Source organism: Merops nubicus, unplaced genomic scaffold (assembly GCF_000691845.1).
Source record: "Merops nubicus isolate BGI_N331 unplaced genomic scaffold, ASM69184v1 scaffold50111, whole genome shotgun sequence".
Lineage (NCBI taxonomy): Eukaryota > Metazoa > Chordata > Aves > Coraciiformes > Meropidae > Merops > Merops nubicus.
This window is the reverse complement of record NW_008589913.1, coordinates 5,287-23,630: the sequence shown is the minus strand read 5'-3', so window position 1 is coordinate 23,630 and position 18,344 is coordinate 5,287. Positions and strand designations below refer to the sequence as shown.

Sequence of the window (18,344 nt, the reverse complement as noted above, 5' to 3'; positions counted from 1 at the left end):
GCTGTCTTCCAGTCAGCCTATTTTCTTAACTAAAATGTTAGTTTCAGGTTAACATACATCAAACTGCAGAGGCACTTGTTTCTTTGCAGGAAGAGGACGAATGGTCATCCACTTCTTACGTTCGTTAGACATCACCAGCACCACACGGCGATCTTTGGTCCATCTGAAAAACAGATGCACTCAATGAAAGAAAATACTGTTAAACAAAGACACACTGTGTGCTCAGAAGAACTAGGAAAGCACAGAAAGTTCCTTTATAAATCTCAAATATATGGTGAAAACGAACTAAATTATACTGAAAATTTACCATAACTGATAATTACAAAAAAAAAACAAAACACACAGCCACTGAAGTGTTTCTCATTGTCAATTATTAACATACTACAAAAAGATGACCAAGTTCTCCTTCAATATATTTTTTTGTTTTTTTTTTTTAATTCCTTGTATGACTCTATCCAAATCAATAACAAAGTTTCCTCAAAGAGGTTTTAAATGTCTGACAAAAGGGCAAAACATTCACTGTTTGGTCTTACTTACGGGTGTCTTGCCTTTGCACTACAGTATTTTTTGTTTCTGTCTGGCTCATTAACTTGACCGTTTCTCCAGCACTGACCACAAACAAACTTCATCTTCAAACTGAGTGATCCATATTTCATTTGGTTCCCAAGGATCTTAAGCCAAAAAAATAACAACAACAATAAAAGGTATTTTGTATCTGCAAAGAAATCCATACATAATGATGAATTACCCCTACTATAAAAATTTACATGTCCAGATCAGATGTTGCACTGCATGACTTGTAATAGTTAGGCTTCTAATTTCAGACAAGACATTTCTTAACAAGTGCATTTTTACTTATTTCTGATTTAGATAAGTTGTGATATTCTATACAAAGTAGCACATGAAAGTCCTACATATTGGATAATATGGCACCAAATATTATAAAAAACATTTAGGTTTTATGTTCTGCCTATGACAGAATAAGCAAAGCAAAAAATTAATTGTACAGAAGCATAGCAGACATTTTAGTGTACAAGGAGCAAGCCGAAGAAAGCCCAGAGTGAAAGATTATTTGAAGAGAGCATTAAAAAAGTAATTTCTCAAATAAGCTACATTATACACAGACATAGAGAAACCATCACCAAAGTCACTGTAATACTAGTTTAATAGAAGAATGAAAATACCTGTGGCCCATGTGCACTAGCTTCCATGTTCTGCCAGTATTTCTTTGATTCTTGAACAATACTATCATGTGAAATACCTGCAAAGGAAGGAAAAAAGTTCTTTAGTGCTTATGACTGCTGTAGAATTAGCCATGCTCAAACTGGCATGCTGTCAAAGCCCCAAAGCTTCTACCTATTTTTCTTTTTATACGTTGCACTCATGTGTGTGAGCATGGATATACATTTATATCCATACACACACACACACACGCTTAATCTCAGGAGGGCCTCTCCAGAAACACCCTCTATACAGTCACACTGAGAAGCAAATGTAAAAGTTTTTTTAAATTACAGGTTGCTCAAATAAGTTCAAGTGCATCTTTGAGTATTTACTTAAAGTAGTAAACCTCTAATGACAATCTTCTTAGACAAATTACATTGTATTACGGACCACAGAAAAAGTATCCAAAATGCAAGCTGACAAGACACTAGATTGCCCCTGCCTTCTTAAGAAAGATTTTAAACAAGCCCTGATAATTAAGTTTTCTTTCAGAAAAGAACCCATTCTTATAAATACTTTGGCTCAGTAGTTCCTTTTGGAGCTATACAGTGTTCACACATACTGTAACATTTGCTGCTTTAATTCCACACAAATAGAGACTGTTATCTGCGTTTGAATTTGTGGGAACTGTGTGGTGGTTTTGGGTTGGTGTTTCCTCCCCCGCCCCATGGTAGCATTCCTTTACTTTCCACCTTTCCACACCTTATGTTCAGAAAAGGAATCTCGTTCAAAGAGCAGAGACTGAGCTTTAACTGACTTTGGGAAAGCATGAGGGCAGCATGAACATATCATAAAATAAAAAATAGGCCTTTTGTGTCGAATCATGCTTCTTGAAGAATCCAACCCTTACTTCAAAATAGAAACTAGTGCTGTAGTTTGCTATCCTGGACTCTGTAGGGGCAGCTTGTAAGAAAATAACTTATTTTCACACAAACTTCTAAAGGCTACTCCCAGGAGAGACAGTAGAGGAAATCAGCAAAGAAACAGTCATCTTCTGTCTCTATTTGACTTCCTTCCCCCAAAAGTTTCAGGTCAGTATGACATCTCACGTCAGTGCGCCTGTACAGGAATCTAAGTAGAAAGGTGAAGCAACAAGGAGCCTCTTCTTCAAAGAAGGGACAGGTGAGAATAAATCACAGACATGAAGGGGCAAAGATGCCAAAAACACTAACACATTGGGATTGTCACACTTCCCTTTTTCCTCTATGCAACACAATTACTTAATGTGTAAAGTGCTGCTGTCATACAGAGCAAGGCAGGAAGAATGACCAACTGTTACGTGGTACAAATTAATTACTGCTAACAGTTCAATTGCTTTTTAATAAAAAGAAGTCATGGAGAGTTTGGAACTCATGACCAAGGAATCGACTCCATTTACAGAGACATGTTGATAAAAAGCTATCAGTTAGAAATTGCATACTAAAATGTTAGCATCAAAGAAGCCAACAAAACCAAGCAGAAACAATAAAAAGCAGCCAAAATGTGCTGTGTAAGCAAGAATAGAAAAATAGTTAAATTTTATCAACACAAACTAATGAAAGACAGCTCAGAATGCACTAAGCTAAAAGGAAGGTTTAACTGGAGAAAAACTTAGGGTTTGTATTGGGGAAGGAAGGGAAACAACAGTAAAATATTTCAAGCTTTTCTTTCAGTGCTCTGTGAAAAAAAAAATAATTATCAAGATGTTCTAGACTCTGAAGGTTTAAAAACAAAAATAAATCTAGTCTGACTTAGATTTAATGTGTGCTCAATACTTCTACTTTTATTTCAATTTAAAAAAAAAAATTGATCATGAGCAGTTTCAACAGGTTTTATTATCAAAAACTTGCTATATTTGAATAGCTAGTAGCCTGCTCAATCCTTCTCATCATATTTGCTTTACTGTTTATTGAACATGCTGTATGAGAGACTCCAGCTGACTGTAAGTGAATGCATTGATCTCAAGTTGATAATTTCAGGAGGGAGGCAAGACAAGGAAGAATTGGTATTACAAGGAAGAGTAAAGCAAGCATTTCACCACACATACCTGTTTCCTTTTGCATTATCCAGACTTTAAGCTCTACCAGACTGTGAGCATAAAAGCATTTATCCTCTCGTAAGCAGCCATAATGCACCTCGTGCCTGCACAGGTCAAGCTGACATCGAATTTGAAAAGGGCGGATTTTGGAATATTTCACCATCGTTTCTCGCAAAATATGGACAAGGCACCTGTGTGAAAACAGTCAATTTTAGATATTCCTTAATATTACTTTGTTCACACATGGAAAAATACATAAAATAACCATCCATCATGACAGCTTATTCAAATGTATTTTTAACACTTTTTACTTGAAATCAGGAAGCCAAAAAGTGTCCAGAAGGAAGCAGCATCTAAACACGCTTCCTAGGCCAAGTCAATCAACACCATGAAACAGTACTCTTCTGGAACCCAGAGGCCCCTCTTCTGCAAAGCATTACTGAATTCAATCCAGCTCTATCACTGGTTTCCAAGAAGGAAGGCATACCACATCCACTTTCAAGTATATATCCTGATCCAATGACAAACACAAGTACTTATTCTTTTGTAGAGTACCACTGAAGAAAGCGTTGCTGCGTTACAGCAAGAGCATAGCTCTTACAGCTGTAGTAGAAATGGAGTACAAAGCAAATAAAATGCTCCCGTTTACATTTCCATCATATAAAAATGTAAGTCTAATAGTTCTCCAAAAGTTTTTTAACAGTATTACGACTATGTAGTCTTTCTTAACTTTCAAAGAATAATTTAAACCAGTTTCCTCACACTACTTTTTATCAACTGAATTAATAAGGACTATGTTCTATTTCAGACACTATAATTAAGGTAAACCTGTTCTTAACTGAGTTAAAACTACAGCAAAGTAAGCAGAACTTACTAAGTAAGTAAAGAGATGGAAGAAAGAGCAAACTTATAAATTCCTATATTAATTTAACATCAAAGATCTATTTACATCAAAGCAGCTCGCCAAGAAGATAACAAGCTGGCACTAAAATCAGTAAGATTCAAACATGGGGATGGATACCACTAATTTTGAATGCACTGATAAAGAAATAGTTCACTTTCAGTTTAGTTACATAAGACAATCCTTGTTCAGTAAGTTTGTCCTATCAATACCAAAGCATGACGGCCAGTTAGCAAGGAAGAGAAGTTAATCAACAGGTAAGAAATCAGTAGTAGTAGTAAGTCAGTACTAAAAAAATGCCTTGAAACCTTTGCTTTTAATTTGAAACTTGAAGAGATGGTATTTCAGACATACTTGTTTTCTTCAAAGTCATGCATAGCAGGGTGAGAACAAGAAGATGAGTTATCCTTGTTCCTTTTGCTTATTATTCTGGGTTTGTGATCAAAACATTTCTGGAATATAAAAACAGGAAATTATAGAGTATGTATTTTCTACATCTAAAAAATATACCTTACCTTAAAGATTTTAACAGAGACTTCCATCTGGTGTCTCATCTAAAGACAACCAGATTATTACTGAATGTGCATTTCAAAATTTACAGAGCAGTCATACATGAACCAAAGCATTTCTTTCCAGGTGATTTTACTGTCTGTTACAAATTTTATCGTGTCATTAGAAATAAAGCAGCACCTCACAAAGAAACATAAATAATCCATGATGTTCTTGAAGAAGTCGGGACACAGTCAAGTTGATCTTTCCATTTCCTCCAAAAAGAGCTTCCCGACTGAAGGCTCCTTTGCGCTCCAGTGTCCACACATCGATCTCCTCTTGGCAATAGGCAAACGTGCAATGGCCTGGATACCTGCACTCCTCTTCTGCAGCAACATCTACAATGGGAACAATGAATAGGATATTGCTTTTACACAACTTTTATTAGTAATCCATCTTAAAACTTCCACTACCTCAATTTCAAATGTTTTTGATAAAGAAGCTACACCTATTGTAAGTGGTTCACTTAAGTCTAGCACACAGAAGCAAAACCTTCTGCTGAATGACTTGCTGAAAACATAGAACTCCTCAGAAAGGCTGATTCACACACCTCCATCAACTATACTTTTCTAGTCTGGAAAAGATCCCTGAATAAGCTTTGCTTAAATACAGCTGTTAATCAATCCATGAATCATCATGTTTACTTCATAAGTACAGGTTCATACTGCAAAAGTCCAACAAGAATGTTTTTTTGTTTTTAGTGGTAATAGCCCAGCATTCTGAAACAGTTATTCAGGAGGAAGAACAGAAGTACAGTGCATGTTCTCTAAACAATCACAGTAATGGTCAAAATATGGCTCTCCTTAACAGCCTTTGAAAGCATAAACAAGTCAGTGAAATTCCTTCTTCACCTTCCATGAGTAAGAATAGAACTCACTCTGTACTTCACTGTTGAAAAGACTATTATTACTTGGAATGCAAGTGTTAAGATAGTACTATCTATAACACGTACCTTTACATATATAATATGGTCCCACATACTGTGTCTTTGTTGGTCTTGGGCGTATTTTTTTCCATGATTTATCTTCAGAATTTTTTATTCTGCCAATTAGAATATCCTTCTTACATTTATGTTCTAAGCTGGGATGGTAAGCGTAATCCAATAATTTAGGGCCTGAAACAATCACAGAAAATTGCTTATATTTGCATAACTTGCAGTATACTTTTAATATTTACACACACAGACTGGCACATAAGCCAAAAGCAAAGTACACGAACACACTGTATAGAATTCTTACTTGCACCAGCAACTGAAGAACCAAAAGTCATTAACAGCCATGTTGAGCAGAATAGAAAAAACTGGATACTTACAAAAGGACCAGTCTCAGCAAGAAAAATCCCACAAGTTATTTGGGGAGGGACACTGTGTTACAAACTTAATACTACCTTAAAACAGCAACAAATTGCTGCATTTTTTTGCGTTCCGAAGTATATGTTTCCATAACAATAAGTTAAACTTGAATTGCTTATTTCTAGTAAGTCGATGCAGATGAATTCCAAGTAAATTACTTTCTTAACCTTCAACTTTTATTGTATTTGAACAGCTACTATCCTCAGAGACAAAACATGCCAGGTAAGACGTACACAGCTGCAAAAAATAGAGATGCTAATCCCAGAACTTTGTGGTTTTGGAAACAAAACTATGCTTAGCTTTAAACTCTGTCTTTGGGATGATATTAAAGTGAAGATTACATTACGCCAAAATGAAGAAATCAGGGAGAGAGTCTGAAGACGAGCAATGCTCAGTGAATTTTACTATTTAAGGGACTACATAACCAAGTGTATGACCCACTTTCCCAGGGCAAGAAGCTGATAGAATAGTGAAATTTCAAAAGTAGGTAGTAAAAGGAGGGAGATGCTTTGTAAGACTTTGACAGAGATGCACAGAAACAGAAGAAATAGATGCTTGCATACAAAAAGTGAAGCTAGGAACATGTCAAGTACTTCCACTAACATTTTAAAGCTCCTGCTTTTAACAGAACGTGTTCTATGGTTTTTCAAACATCATTTCATGGATTTTTCTTGTAAAAATAATTTTAAACTAATATAAAAGTCCTTAAAACTACAACAGCCATCCCCTAAATGTTTTGATACAATTTTTTATTAGTATATCAATGACACCTCTAACTTGAAACACAGTGCTTATTTTTAAGATTAGTCTTAATGAAACCTATTGCCTCTAGAATATAGTTCAGGCCTAAAAGATTAGTTACATTAAAGCCCAATACTGGTTAAGATCTTCTGAGTCAATACAGTGGAGTTAATTATTACTAAGGTTTGGAAGCCTCAAGACTATGATTTAGAATTAGTTTGAAAGAACAATAAAACAGATGGGATGTGAAGGTTACCAGGTACTTTGAACTGCGATTCAATTCCCCATGGCCAATCAGAGAGAGTACTGCAAGTTTTTTTAGTCTTGAGCAAAGGTGTCATTCTTCACAGTACCCTGGGGGTTGGGAGGAAAGTGAATACAGAATGTGAACGACCTTAGGTAGTAAACCCACAGGGTGGGGAAAGCGTGTGGTGATCTGCGGTGGTTTTAGGAATCAAGAATCTACGAGGACAAGAAATATAGACAAGAAAGAAGAAGAGAAAACAGTTCTTGAAACATTTTACCAGTTTCTTAATCATAAGATTGTACTACATCTGCAAAGAACAAGTCAGATTAATATTGTTTAGGAGCCAAGAATATTTTAACTTACGAACACTAAAATTTTCCGTGTATGCTTTTTTAAATTTTTTAAAAATCAACCCATTTGAGTGCAAAAGCCCCTTACCTTTTTTGATAAAACATAACTGGCAGGCCTGTCTCAGCTCATGTGTGCCTTCCAACGGGTTTCTTCCCGCAAGCGCCGAAGACAGAGGTATATTAGCAGTTGCACTGCTAAAAACATTTGAAAAGTCATTTCTACTTTGACCTGCAATTCCCATGTAATTTTCGGACCCAAACAAACTACTAGGGCCATTTATCTGTTGGAAAAAAGCATATTTTACTATATCTTAATTTAATTTATATGCAACTAAACTTTAACCTACTGAAATTATTCTTCAAAGCGTAAGAAAGACTACAGACAAAAAAAATCCTAATACAAACTTCACTATATGAAAGAAGGGGACACAGAGATTTTACAGAAGCCGTATACCCAGCACAGACTGACCACAAAACAAGGCCCAACCAGGTACAGGGAGAACAAGCACCTGCCAGGCTAATTATTTTTTCTTGTGTTTAGTTACTGTTGCTGGAAGCTCCTATACAACTGTTTTCTAAGCCAGAATCATATTGTCATGGTAAAAGTGCCATTTTTTAAAAATAGAAACGTCTACTGTAAAAATGAAGATATATGTTAACCCTTCAAGATGTTGGCATTTGAACTGACGTGAAAGAAAATATGAAAAATACCTACAAACAATTGGGAGTTATTGCTGCTAAGTGTTGGTGTTCCATCTCTAGAAGCTGAGCTTGAAAGGTCTAAAGGAATAAAAAGAGATTTTAATTATATCAGTTCCCCAAAACATCCTATGCAAAAGAATATTTACCATTCCTGAGAAGCAGAAATACGAAAGGTTTGTTTTCTTGACAAACATCAACTTTTTTTGTTTGCTATGGTTATTATTTTTTCCAAGAATGTAAAAGCCCCTTGTACACATCTGGGCTGAAAAATTATTAGGTAACCATCTTCAGTATAACCACCTGATAAATATCAGCAGTAGCTCACAAGCATATCCTGAAGCAACATGAAGATACTTATGCAGTACAAAAAGGGTAGCTAGGTAACAAATACATCAAGAATGAGGACATGAAAGAGGGTTAAGAGGATTCTTCTATTTTTAATTTTATTTTGTAAATTTGGCTTCATCCTAAAGAGAGCATCCTCCTGTACCACTGGTAATTAGAGACAAAACTTTATTTTATCTTTTCTAGGTCACTGACTGTTTATATCTTGTTACTTCCCATACCTGATTTCACTACATAATTATACTCCCTAGAGTTTGAATCCAAACATGTAATACTGATATCTTATGAGAGTACACAGGTTATTTCAGCCTTTTAGAATTCCTGTTTATTACCATATCATCAGAAATGGTTTCAGCTGTGAGAAATCTTTGTTTACCACAAAAAAAGAAAATACAGAACACGGTTCCTTCTTTTACTTACTCACCTGAAACTAATGGCTTAGAAAAAGTTCAGAAAAAATGAACAGAGGGAGCCTGGAGCACACTTACGCAGACCCCATGTGAACAGAAAATCTTGTGTACAGCCAACATCGATTATCAATGCTCTCAAAAACTGTGAGCACAGATCAAACATTACATGTTAAATATTACCTAATAGCTGTGAAAACTCTTTTGTTAAAAAGGTGGCTCATGCACAACTCTCTGAATCATAAAAAGTTAAATAATAAGACTAATTTCTTACCTCTTTTTGGGTCACTGATTGAAAAGTTGCTTAATGGTGAACAAAAATTTTCCAGTGAAGAAGCCAAAGGCTGTGAAAAAATTTCTGAAAGAGAAGGTGAAGGAACAAATCCTGCACTAACTGGCAGTGTTCCCAGCAAAGAGGCAGAGAAAGGTACAGTAGGAGCTACACTTCCTGCAGGAATAGGTCCTCTCACTCCTGTAGTTTGCTGGGAAAACAAAAGAAATTTAAGAAGAATGTTTACACATATCAAAAAACCTCTCAAGAGCATAATCTGCAATAGTATGTAAGGTTTTTGCAGTTTTTATAAACCTACTGAAAAACAACAATAAAAGGTACACTACAGTACTGTACAGAGCTACAGTACACTTAGAGAACCACAGTAACCTAAACCATACCCTAATGCAGGAATTAGCCATCAATCAGACACTTTGAAGGTTCAGTTAGCTGAAGTTTAACAACTTATTATCAGACTTGGATTTTTTCATGGATCTGATCAGAGCTGAATTTCCATATTATGTGAAAAACATAAGACAACAGGCAAGAGTAGGAAGAGTCAGCAATCAAGATTTTTTTCTAAATAAAGAACAGAATTAAAATTTCCATGTAGTAAAGAGTTTGCTTGGAAATAAATCCTCAGATACAATCAAATGATAGCACAGACTGCAAAGGCCAGATCTCTTTTTGTCCCCATGGCAAACAACACATCCTTCTGTACACTTTTGTTAAAAGATACCAAGTGGGGGATTTTTCCTCTCTTCTCCCTGTCATCCCAAGAAGCTCCCCCCTTGTCTGGAGGTTGATGAGATAGGTCTGCCCAGAGTTTGGCCAGCATGGAACTCTCTCCGTTTCCCAAGTCACTAGCCTACAACTCACTCGAGATTCTACGCTACACAGGACTGCAGTCTATCTTGGAAGTTTGTATTTCCTCCCAGCTTCCACTATGGCAGACTTCCTAGGATCTCTTAAAAAGAATTATTGTCTACATTTCTGAAATAATTTCTGTTAAAAAAGGTGCCTAAACCAGAAAATTAGAAGCCCAAGCATTTTTGATGTAAAGATTCACAACTGCATCCACAGCTGAATGAGGGATTAAAATCACCACTAACTGAAGAGTTAAATGTGCCACAGCCTCATTTAACATTGCAATACTAAGGCTCCAGATGACTGGCAGGGCCACAGCACAGAGCCAGTAACCTTGCTAATAAGTGCAGACACCTCTGCTCATCAATCAGAGCTCTTATTCTAACAGTTGAGGGCCTCTGTATGCTTCACAGTCTGTTCTAGCTCTGGAGTGACAGTGCAATTAAGAACAACTCTTCTATGTGTCTAAATTTCTCTGATAATCACCTCTAAAAAAATATAAAAAGTTAGACTCATGATGGTCTATTTCTGGTTATCCAGAAGGTGGACCTGGACAAAGCTCTGACTGCAGAGATACTAGTGAATGCACTGCAAGACCACAGCACAAGTACTACTGTCCTACAAAGATATTAGCATGTGTTTGATTACAGTTCCTACAGCTACAGGGTGAGCACTCTAACACATTCTCAGGTTCTGAGAGGGTTTATTTGCCAAAAACAATTTTAAAAAAATCCCAACTACACCAGCCCAGACTTCAAATGTCTACATCATTTTTCATAGCACTGAAAAGCAGATATCTGAAAGCAGTATCCCTTCCACTGTGATAGTACCTGTAGTAGTATAGCAGTACTTCTGAAGTACTAGCCCTTGCCCAGCAACCTCACTCAAGTTTTCCAGCACACAAACCCGATGTAACCCTCCTCGGAGCTCTACTGGTTCCCAATACCTTTACAGACACATTTGCAAGAACATGAGCCTGAGAAAAATCAACCCAGCTATGCACAAACAGCACTCAATGTCACTAGGAAAGGAAGCTCACATTTCACTACTAGCTTACTTCATAAAAATACAAGATCTCACTCATGAGGACAGTCTTTTGAGAAAGAAAACAAACAAAAAAGTCTCACCATTACACTTTCATCTGGATCAGGCACAGAATCAAGTAATTCATCAAGTTCTTCCCCAGTAATTATATCTCCATCGCCACAATCTAAACATGCTTCAGGCACAGAGAAAGAAACATTCCCCCCATTTGCCAACACTGCACTAGGCAAAGAAACCTTTTCCACTGGAAGAGGCATAACAGAAGATAAAGATGGTACAGGTACTGATGTCACTTTAGACACTTCAGAAACAAAGTTTGATGAAGAAGCAGCAGAAACCATCTCTTGCTTCTGGTCAGATAAATCTGAAATAGATAAGATGGGAGGATGGGAATGACTGGAACTTTTGTTCAAAGATGTAAAAATATCTTGCATAATTTTTACCCTGACAACGGTTGGATGATGAGCAAGTGGAGAAACATGAAGAATGTTTAATCAAAACCACGTTAAATGTTTTCAGCTTCGACTTCCAAATCATGTGTATCTATACCTCAGTGTGTGTTTATTACTCAAATTAAAAAAAGACAAGACAAGCTACAGACCTTTTACTTTACTAAATCCTTGGCATATTCTCCCTCCCTATTCGTCCAAGTTAAAAAGAGAGCAGTACAAGATGATCACTATAGGAGCAGTTATAATCATATGAAGTTTAGGAGACTGAAAGGAAATTTGCTAACTTAAATCTTCCCACTTAAACATGTCGTTTTAGAGAAACAGATCACACTTTTTACTGCAGATCTTTCAAAGAGATTATTTTGCTTAACAAATTCAACAAGGCATGCATGGCATATCTAGCTCCTTCACATTAATACACTAATGCAACAAGACTCACCTAACTCAATATCTTCTACAGAAGAAGAATAATTCTGTAAATAAAAAAAAAAACCTCTCAGCACTTTGCACAAGAGTCATTACAATTTTACAAATACTTATTTACATACTGAGATTATAAGTCCTCAAATTCAGATTTTATAAAATTTGAAATTTATGAAGTCTAATAGAATTTAAAGGTTATATTTTTTAGATAAATCATCCATTTGCAGACTGAAGTCTAATAACTGTATCACTAAAAATCTTCAATGAACCAACAAAAGTGATAGTGATACTTCAAGGAATGGAAGAGTCTAAACGTTATCTTAAATGATCTGTTCCCATGTTTCCTCATTCATTTACAGATAAATTGTCTACATTTTCATGAAAAAAGTCTGTAAGATAAAGACTAACTCCTCCTCATTACTGCTATTCAGACATGTTACAAATAGCAAGATAAACACAAATTCAGCTGCTAGTCAAATTTGGACAAATGCATAAGATAAAAAGGATTTTATCCCAGCACCCCTCACTTTCACAACAATAAAATAAAGTGAATAAAATAAAAAAACACATATGCCTTTCCCTTAAGACATTTAAAAATAAACATATTAATGTTTTAGCTAACATTTATTCCACAAAGATAAGTGGAATGATAATCTTACATTCCAGTCTGACATAAATATATGTCAAAACTGAACACAAAGATCAACAGAACCCTGAAGTTCAAATCAACAGCATCTTATGTCAAGTGTCAATTGTGCCATTTCCACTTAATCATGAAATTATGAAACAACTCTTCCCTGTGGTTTAAAGTCAGCTTGCACCTGGAATGCATAAAACCTTACCTGTGTTGATACATCACTAGAAACTGAATTTGAGGAGGGTGGCTGCAATGAAAAGATACTTTCATTAAATATAAAATTGATATAAAAGAGAAGGAAACCCCAACATAAAAAGTTAAAATAAAATCTTACCTTTGCTCTTACATATGCTTTCCTTATTTTTAACCCTAGTTTTTGAGCTAGTTCTTGGGTAAGCTTAATAACGTTTTCATCCTGAAAAACATAAAATTTCATAATTTGCACATACTGTCATCGAGTCAAGACATCTGTTGCCATCTCAGTCTGTATTCTGCAAGATCCTACGTGCAGGATGTCTAAATGCACCTTAAGTCTTGCACAAACATACAGAACTGCAAACCAATGCTGAAAAATCATAGAATCATAGAAATGTTCTGTTTGGAAGAGACTTTTAAGATCATCAAGCCCAACCCAGCACTGCCAGGGACTAAACCATGTCCCTCAGCATCACATCTACACCTCTTTTAAATCCCTCCAGGAATGGGAACTCCACCACTGCCCTGGGCAGCCTGTTCCAGGGCTTTACAAGCCTTTTGGTGAAGAAATTTTTCCTAATATCCAACCTAAAACTCCCCTGGCACAACTTGAGGCCTTTTCCTCTTGTCCTGTGGCTTGTTACTTGAGAAAACAGACTCACCCCCACCTGGCTCCAGTCTCCTTTCAGGGAGTTGCAGAAAGCGAGGTGCTCTCCCCTGAGCCGCCTTCTCTCCGGGCCAAACAACCTCAGTTCCCTCAACTGCTCCTCACCAAACTTGTGCTGTACACCCTTCACCAGCTCCATTGCCCTCCTCTGGACCCACTCCAGCCCCTCAATGTTCTTGTAGTGAGAGCCCCAAAACTGAACCCAGTATTTAAGGTGCAAATACAGCCACCCTCAAGCAAAATTACTCCAGTATTTCCAACTTTTAAAAAAGCCAGAAAATAGACAGTATCCTCTTCCATTTATTTTAATTTAAAATAATACAAAAATTTTTCAAAAACCAGAGTTCAGAGAAGTGAGGGGTTTTGTGGGTGGTTATTTTCTGTTTATTTCAGAAGGGTGTTTGCTCTTTGACGGAATAGGGATGTTTTGTTGTTTAGGTTTTACACAAATTGAGAGCCACGCTTCTGATCACCATGTCAGTTACCACATAACACTGCTGAACATTTAATGAGAACTCTAGATTCTGGCAGTAATTCCAGCATACAACTAGAAGAGTTGAGTTAAAAACCTGGTCATATTTCATTCTGTGCTGCAGTTACAGTAACTATCCATTTAAATGATTTTAAGATTTCAGGGTTTTTTTAGTCCTACAGCTAGAAAAACCTAATTATAAAACCTTAAGTGAAAAGATTCAGATCTGGAAGTGCAAAGTGAGGATCCAAAGTTACACATTTGGATAAACTGCTTGTGTCTATGGAACAGCAAGTGAAACCGTGTCTATATCAAGAGGTAAACCTATGCTCAACAGTTTGTCTAGCCATTTCACTGTAATTTTAATGTAAAAAGGGAAAAAAAAAAATTCAACTCACTATTCTGTCCTGTTATCAGTCTATTTTGAGCAAAGCATGTAAAGTTCCCATCAGCATTTTAGCATTTCTGAAGTCATTCACTGCATTTTAGTTTGCACTATGAGGAGTCTCAGAAAGCCAAATTAGATTCATTTTGGAGGAAACTAAATTGAAAGTGCTGCAGGAGTGCACTCCAGTTCTTTAAAAAAACCCAAACAACAAAACAAAAAATGCCAACCAACCATGGAAATCAAATCCTCAGGACCAGCATTTCAGACTATAGATCCTGTCTCATTATACCACACACTGCTTGCTAATCTAGATAGAGCCTAAAATTAGAGGTGCATAGTAAGTGATTCAGATGGAGGAAAATGCACAGATAAGAATGTTACTAAATACCTGGAAAGCTAAAATACAGTTATAAAAAGAATCAATACTGTACTTCATAATTTATTCTTCTGATTGTAGAGAATTTTAAACAATTAATTCAGTGGTTCTAGTGTTTATTATAAACATTTATGGCACTTGATGCCCCACTGCAAAGTTACTATTTGTTTGATGAAAGTTAGCACAATAAACTGAGCTTGGGTATTATAATCTCTGCTATCAGCCTTCACTTCAACAAAAAACAATTCTTAGAGGAATAGAAAAATATTACTGCATTAAAAAAACAAACAAACAAAAATAGCCTTCACTGGTCTTTGTAAGTCTATGTTTTCTGAATGAAATCTTCAAAAATAATCATCATGCTATAATTTACCTACCTGGGGCACAGCAAGAGAACATTTTGCTACAGCATCATAAGCCTTCTTATATTTTTCCAATTCTTTCAAAGCTTTTGCTTTCTGATAGAGTGCTCTGAAATTGTTTTCATTCAATCTTAACACTACCTCACAGTCTTCTAGAACTTTTTCATGAAATCCCTACAAAGAGAAAAAAAACCCCACTAATCAGAAATGTTTTAATCAAAATATTGAATTTAAGCTGTATTAAATGAAGGTATTGAAACACTATAAAACTTTCACCAAGGCCACTGCATGCTGCATGTATGAGCTATGCTCAGTCACCAACTTATGCAGCTAAAACCAAGCATGGCCAACATTCACGTAAGATCCAATAACAGGCATAAAGACAATTGAGCTCTTTCACAAGAGCCATCTTATTCCACAGAGAAAGCAGCAGACTCAGGTGCAACCAGCAGTATACATGGATAAAAATACTGTTCCACCAACTGCCAAGCCTGGTATGACTCTTATGTTAATACTCCAGTACTGGTAACTAAAAATATCTCAGTGATTATACTTCTAAGAAAGAAGATACTAAAAAATATGCCAACATTATGATCTGAAACATGCCAGTTCTCAAACCAACACCAAGAGCTCTTCACTCACTAGGAAACTTTCCACATCTTCATACTCTTGTTAACACATTGCTCTTGATAAATCATATAGCTTAAACAGAAGCTTACCATTTTTGAAAAACATGCTATCCTGTTCACGTGTAGCTTCTCTAAAATATCATCAGAAACATGGATTTCTTCAGAATTAGCATAATCAGCTATGTTTATAGCTTCTGTATAGTGACTCAGTGAGCCTTTCCAATCACCTTCCCGATATACATCATTCCCTTCATTAAAAAGATTTCTAACAAGCTCTCGTATAAATAACTGAAAGAAAGAAAAGAAACACTCATCAACAGCAGTTTTGTTGTTTACCTTCTGTATTTCCAAATAGATTTTTCTATACAAAATTTATACTTCACGGAATCAAAATGAAATGCAAAATTTGTCTATATTAGTATTTTTTTCCTGACATTTTTCCAAATCAGTCTCTAATATTCATCACCAAAATATACATAAATAAAAAAAAGAGGCAGAACTACTGATAAAAGAATTAGTTTGTATAAGTAACTTAAAGATACGTTTCACACAGTCTTTTAGCAAGCAGCATCTATAGCAACTGGCAAAGCAGCAAGTAGTACAAAGGCTGCTTTTTCAGAGCAAAAGATTTTTTATCTAAAATGTGAATGACTGCATTTTATCTAACATTGTCAAATCTAATAAAACCATCTACCATTGGATAAAAAAATCTAAAAAGACTAATCTGAAAATATAAGTCAAAAATTATGCAAAATATATACAGAAACAAAATACATTATGAAGATTTATGTCACTGAGGTCCTTTTATCTTTTGCTGGACTCCTCTGAACTTTACTTAGAACAGCACATTGTTTTATGCATTGAAGGCCCCAAATTATCCCTAAAGCCATAGAGAAAGAGTTCATCTAAACTGCTATTTGAGTTAATTCCAGACATCCAAATACACTGTCACACATTTGGGTAAGTAGTCCTTCAGCTCCAATACACTGGAAATTGTAAATTACCATTCATGACATAACATTACTGAAATTATGACTAATACCAAGAAAAAAATATAGTAAGATAGGTCCATGTTAAAAATCCTTCTGGAAATGCCAAAATAATTTTATTACCTCATATTGTTCTTGTGTCCCTGGATAGGGCAAAGTAGATCTAGAAAAAGAAATCACAAAACTTACTCATCATACATCTTGCTTAGAAGTCAATCACATGAGAGAACACTGGTTCCTACTAAAGGCAGTCTCACTTGCTGCAACAGGCAAATCTCTTAAGTATTGTCTATTGCAGGCATTGAACAAGGCAGGAGTGCTGTACATTAGTTTTGTTTAAACTGTGTTCTCTTATTACTAACGACTCATTTTCATTTAAAGTTACATAGCCAGTCTTAACTCGGCCATTCAAAATCTACTAAGGTTTTGAATGCTTTGAGTTTAAAGTCTCAACTTTATTTGTTTAAGAATAATTTCCTTCCTCTCCTCTACTGTGCAGAAACAGGTTATGCATAAGGAGTACTGCAATCTTCTTGTAAGTATTATAAAATGTTGTCAAATTAACTGCCAAAATAACACATCAATTTTAATTAAGCTATACCAATGACACAGGCATTTTAAGAGTTCTTCACATAACAGAGATTTTCTCTACCACAGAACAGAGGTGTTTACTTCCAACTTCAGGAAGAAACCCAGGAACCTTCCCATTCCCATATAGGTTATCTGAGAATCTGTTTCTAAGTAGTTTTTAAAAGGGCAATTTTCTTTTTCTTTTAAGAATGCCTTATGTGAACAGTGAACTACTGTGAAATTTCATTGTTTGTTTTAAGCTAGTCAGGACCTTCTAGAGCAGAACTTGGCAGTGATCCAAATGAAAATTAACTACTAAGATGATTTCTCATTAGGTTAAATTTTAGCTCCAGAGAGCTGAAACATTTAAGTAGCAGTGAGAAAGAAAACCCAACCCCTTCACTAGCAACCTAGTCTTAGGTGTAGCTGTCCATAAGTATAAAGTCAAGCTATCAACATTTTCTACCCACCAAAACAATTCAATGCTGATTTTTCTCAAAGGCAGAAGAGGAATAGCCTCCCACCTTCAATCTGCTCTGTTTGGGAAGAAAGTGGGGTTCTGTCTCTTCTTTAAGACTGCTCCCCACTTCCACGTTAGTGTTAGCAAATATCCTGAGGAGAAAAACAGGTCCTCCTCCTCCATCCTCCACTGGTGCTATGTTAAAAAGACATTCCTAGAGATATCCATATGTATAAGCATACAAGAATAAAGCCACAAATTCATACTCTATAAACTGGAGTCCTTTCTTAATGTCCTGCTGTCTAGCGCTTCTCTCTTCCGACACATTGGACATGTTATCCTGAACATCCACGTTTCGGATATGCCACTCCTCAAAAAGGAAGCAAGATAAACAGCTGTTAACAGATAGCAGTTTGCATTCGGACCAGCAGGATCCAGTCTCACATCAACACCAGATCCATCATACAACGATACTGCACCACAGCTTCAGAGAACACACTCCAAAGAATCTTTGGGCAAAGACTGAAAGGCCCAGAGCAGTACAGGTACAAGGCCCAGGTCAGAACCAACACCCCCGTTGCCAGTGCCCACTTCTACAGGAAACCTTTCTTCCAATTTCTATTTACCTTTGGTTTTCCACTTATTTACTCTAGATGATGCAGAGTCATGTGAGTGAAACTAAATCAAACTACAAACACAGCTTGCGTG

General features: G+C 36.1%; 1 protein-coding gene across 1 annotated transcript in view; it reads right to left on the bottom strand.

Moving 5' to 3' along the window:
- Positions 1–18,035, bottom strand: part of ZC3H7A (zinc finger CCCH-type containing 7A) — a 21,839-nt gene extending 3,804 nt beyond the window's left edge. Inside the window, exons 1-18 of the mRNA XM_008949726.1 lie at positions 17,903–18,035; positions 16,730–16,769; positions 15,708–15,905; positions 15,004–15,162; positions 12,863–12,943; positions 12,734–12,775; positions 11,908–11,941; positions 11,100–11,380; positions 9,109–9,316; positions 8,096–8,160; positions 7,469–7,661; positions 5,644–5,805; positions 4,833–5,029; positions 4,497–4,594; positions 3,251–3,432; positions 1,185–1,261; positions 538–671; positions 58–163 (exon numbers count right to left, since the gene is read on the bottom strand). Of these exons, the coding sequence (XP_008947974.1) occupies positions 58–163; positions 538–671; positions 1,185–1,261; positions 3,251–3,432; positions 4,497–4,594; positions 4,833–5,029; positions 5,644–5,805; positions 7,469–7,661; positions 8,096–8,160; positions 9,109–9,316; positions 11,100–11,380; positions 11,908–11,941; positions 12,734–12,775; positions 12,863–12,943; positions 15,004–15,162; positions 15,708–15,905; positions 16,730–16,769; positions 17,903–17,970 (2,325 nt within the window). The 5' untranslated portion in view covers positions 17,971–18,035. The remainder of the gene's footprint in view (positions 1–57; positions 164–537; positions 672–1,184; positions 1,262–3,250; positions 3,433–4,496; positions 4,595–4,832; positions 5,030–5,643; positions 5,806–7,468; positions 7,662–8,095; positions 8,161–9,108; positions 9,317–11,099; positions 11,381–11,907; positions 11,942–12,733; positions 12,776–12,862; positions 12,944–15,003; positions 15,163–15,707; positions 15,906–16,729; positions 16,770–17,902) is intronic.
- Positions 18,036–18,344: the final 309 nt, after the last annotated feature.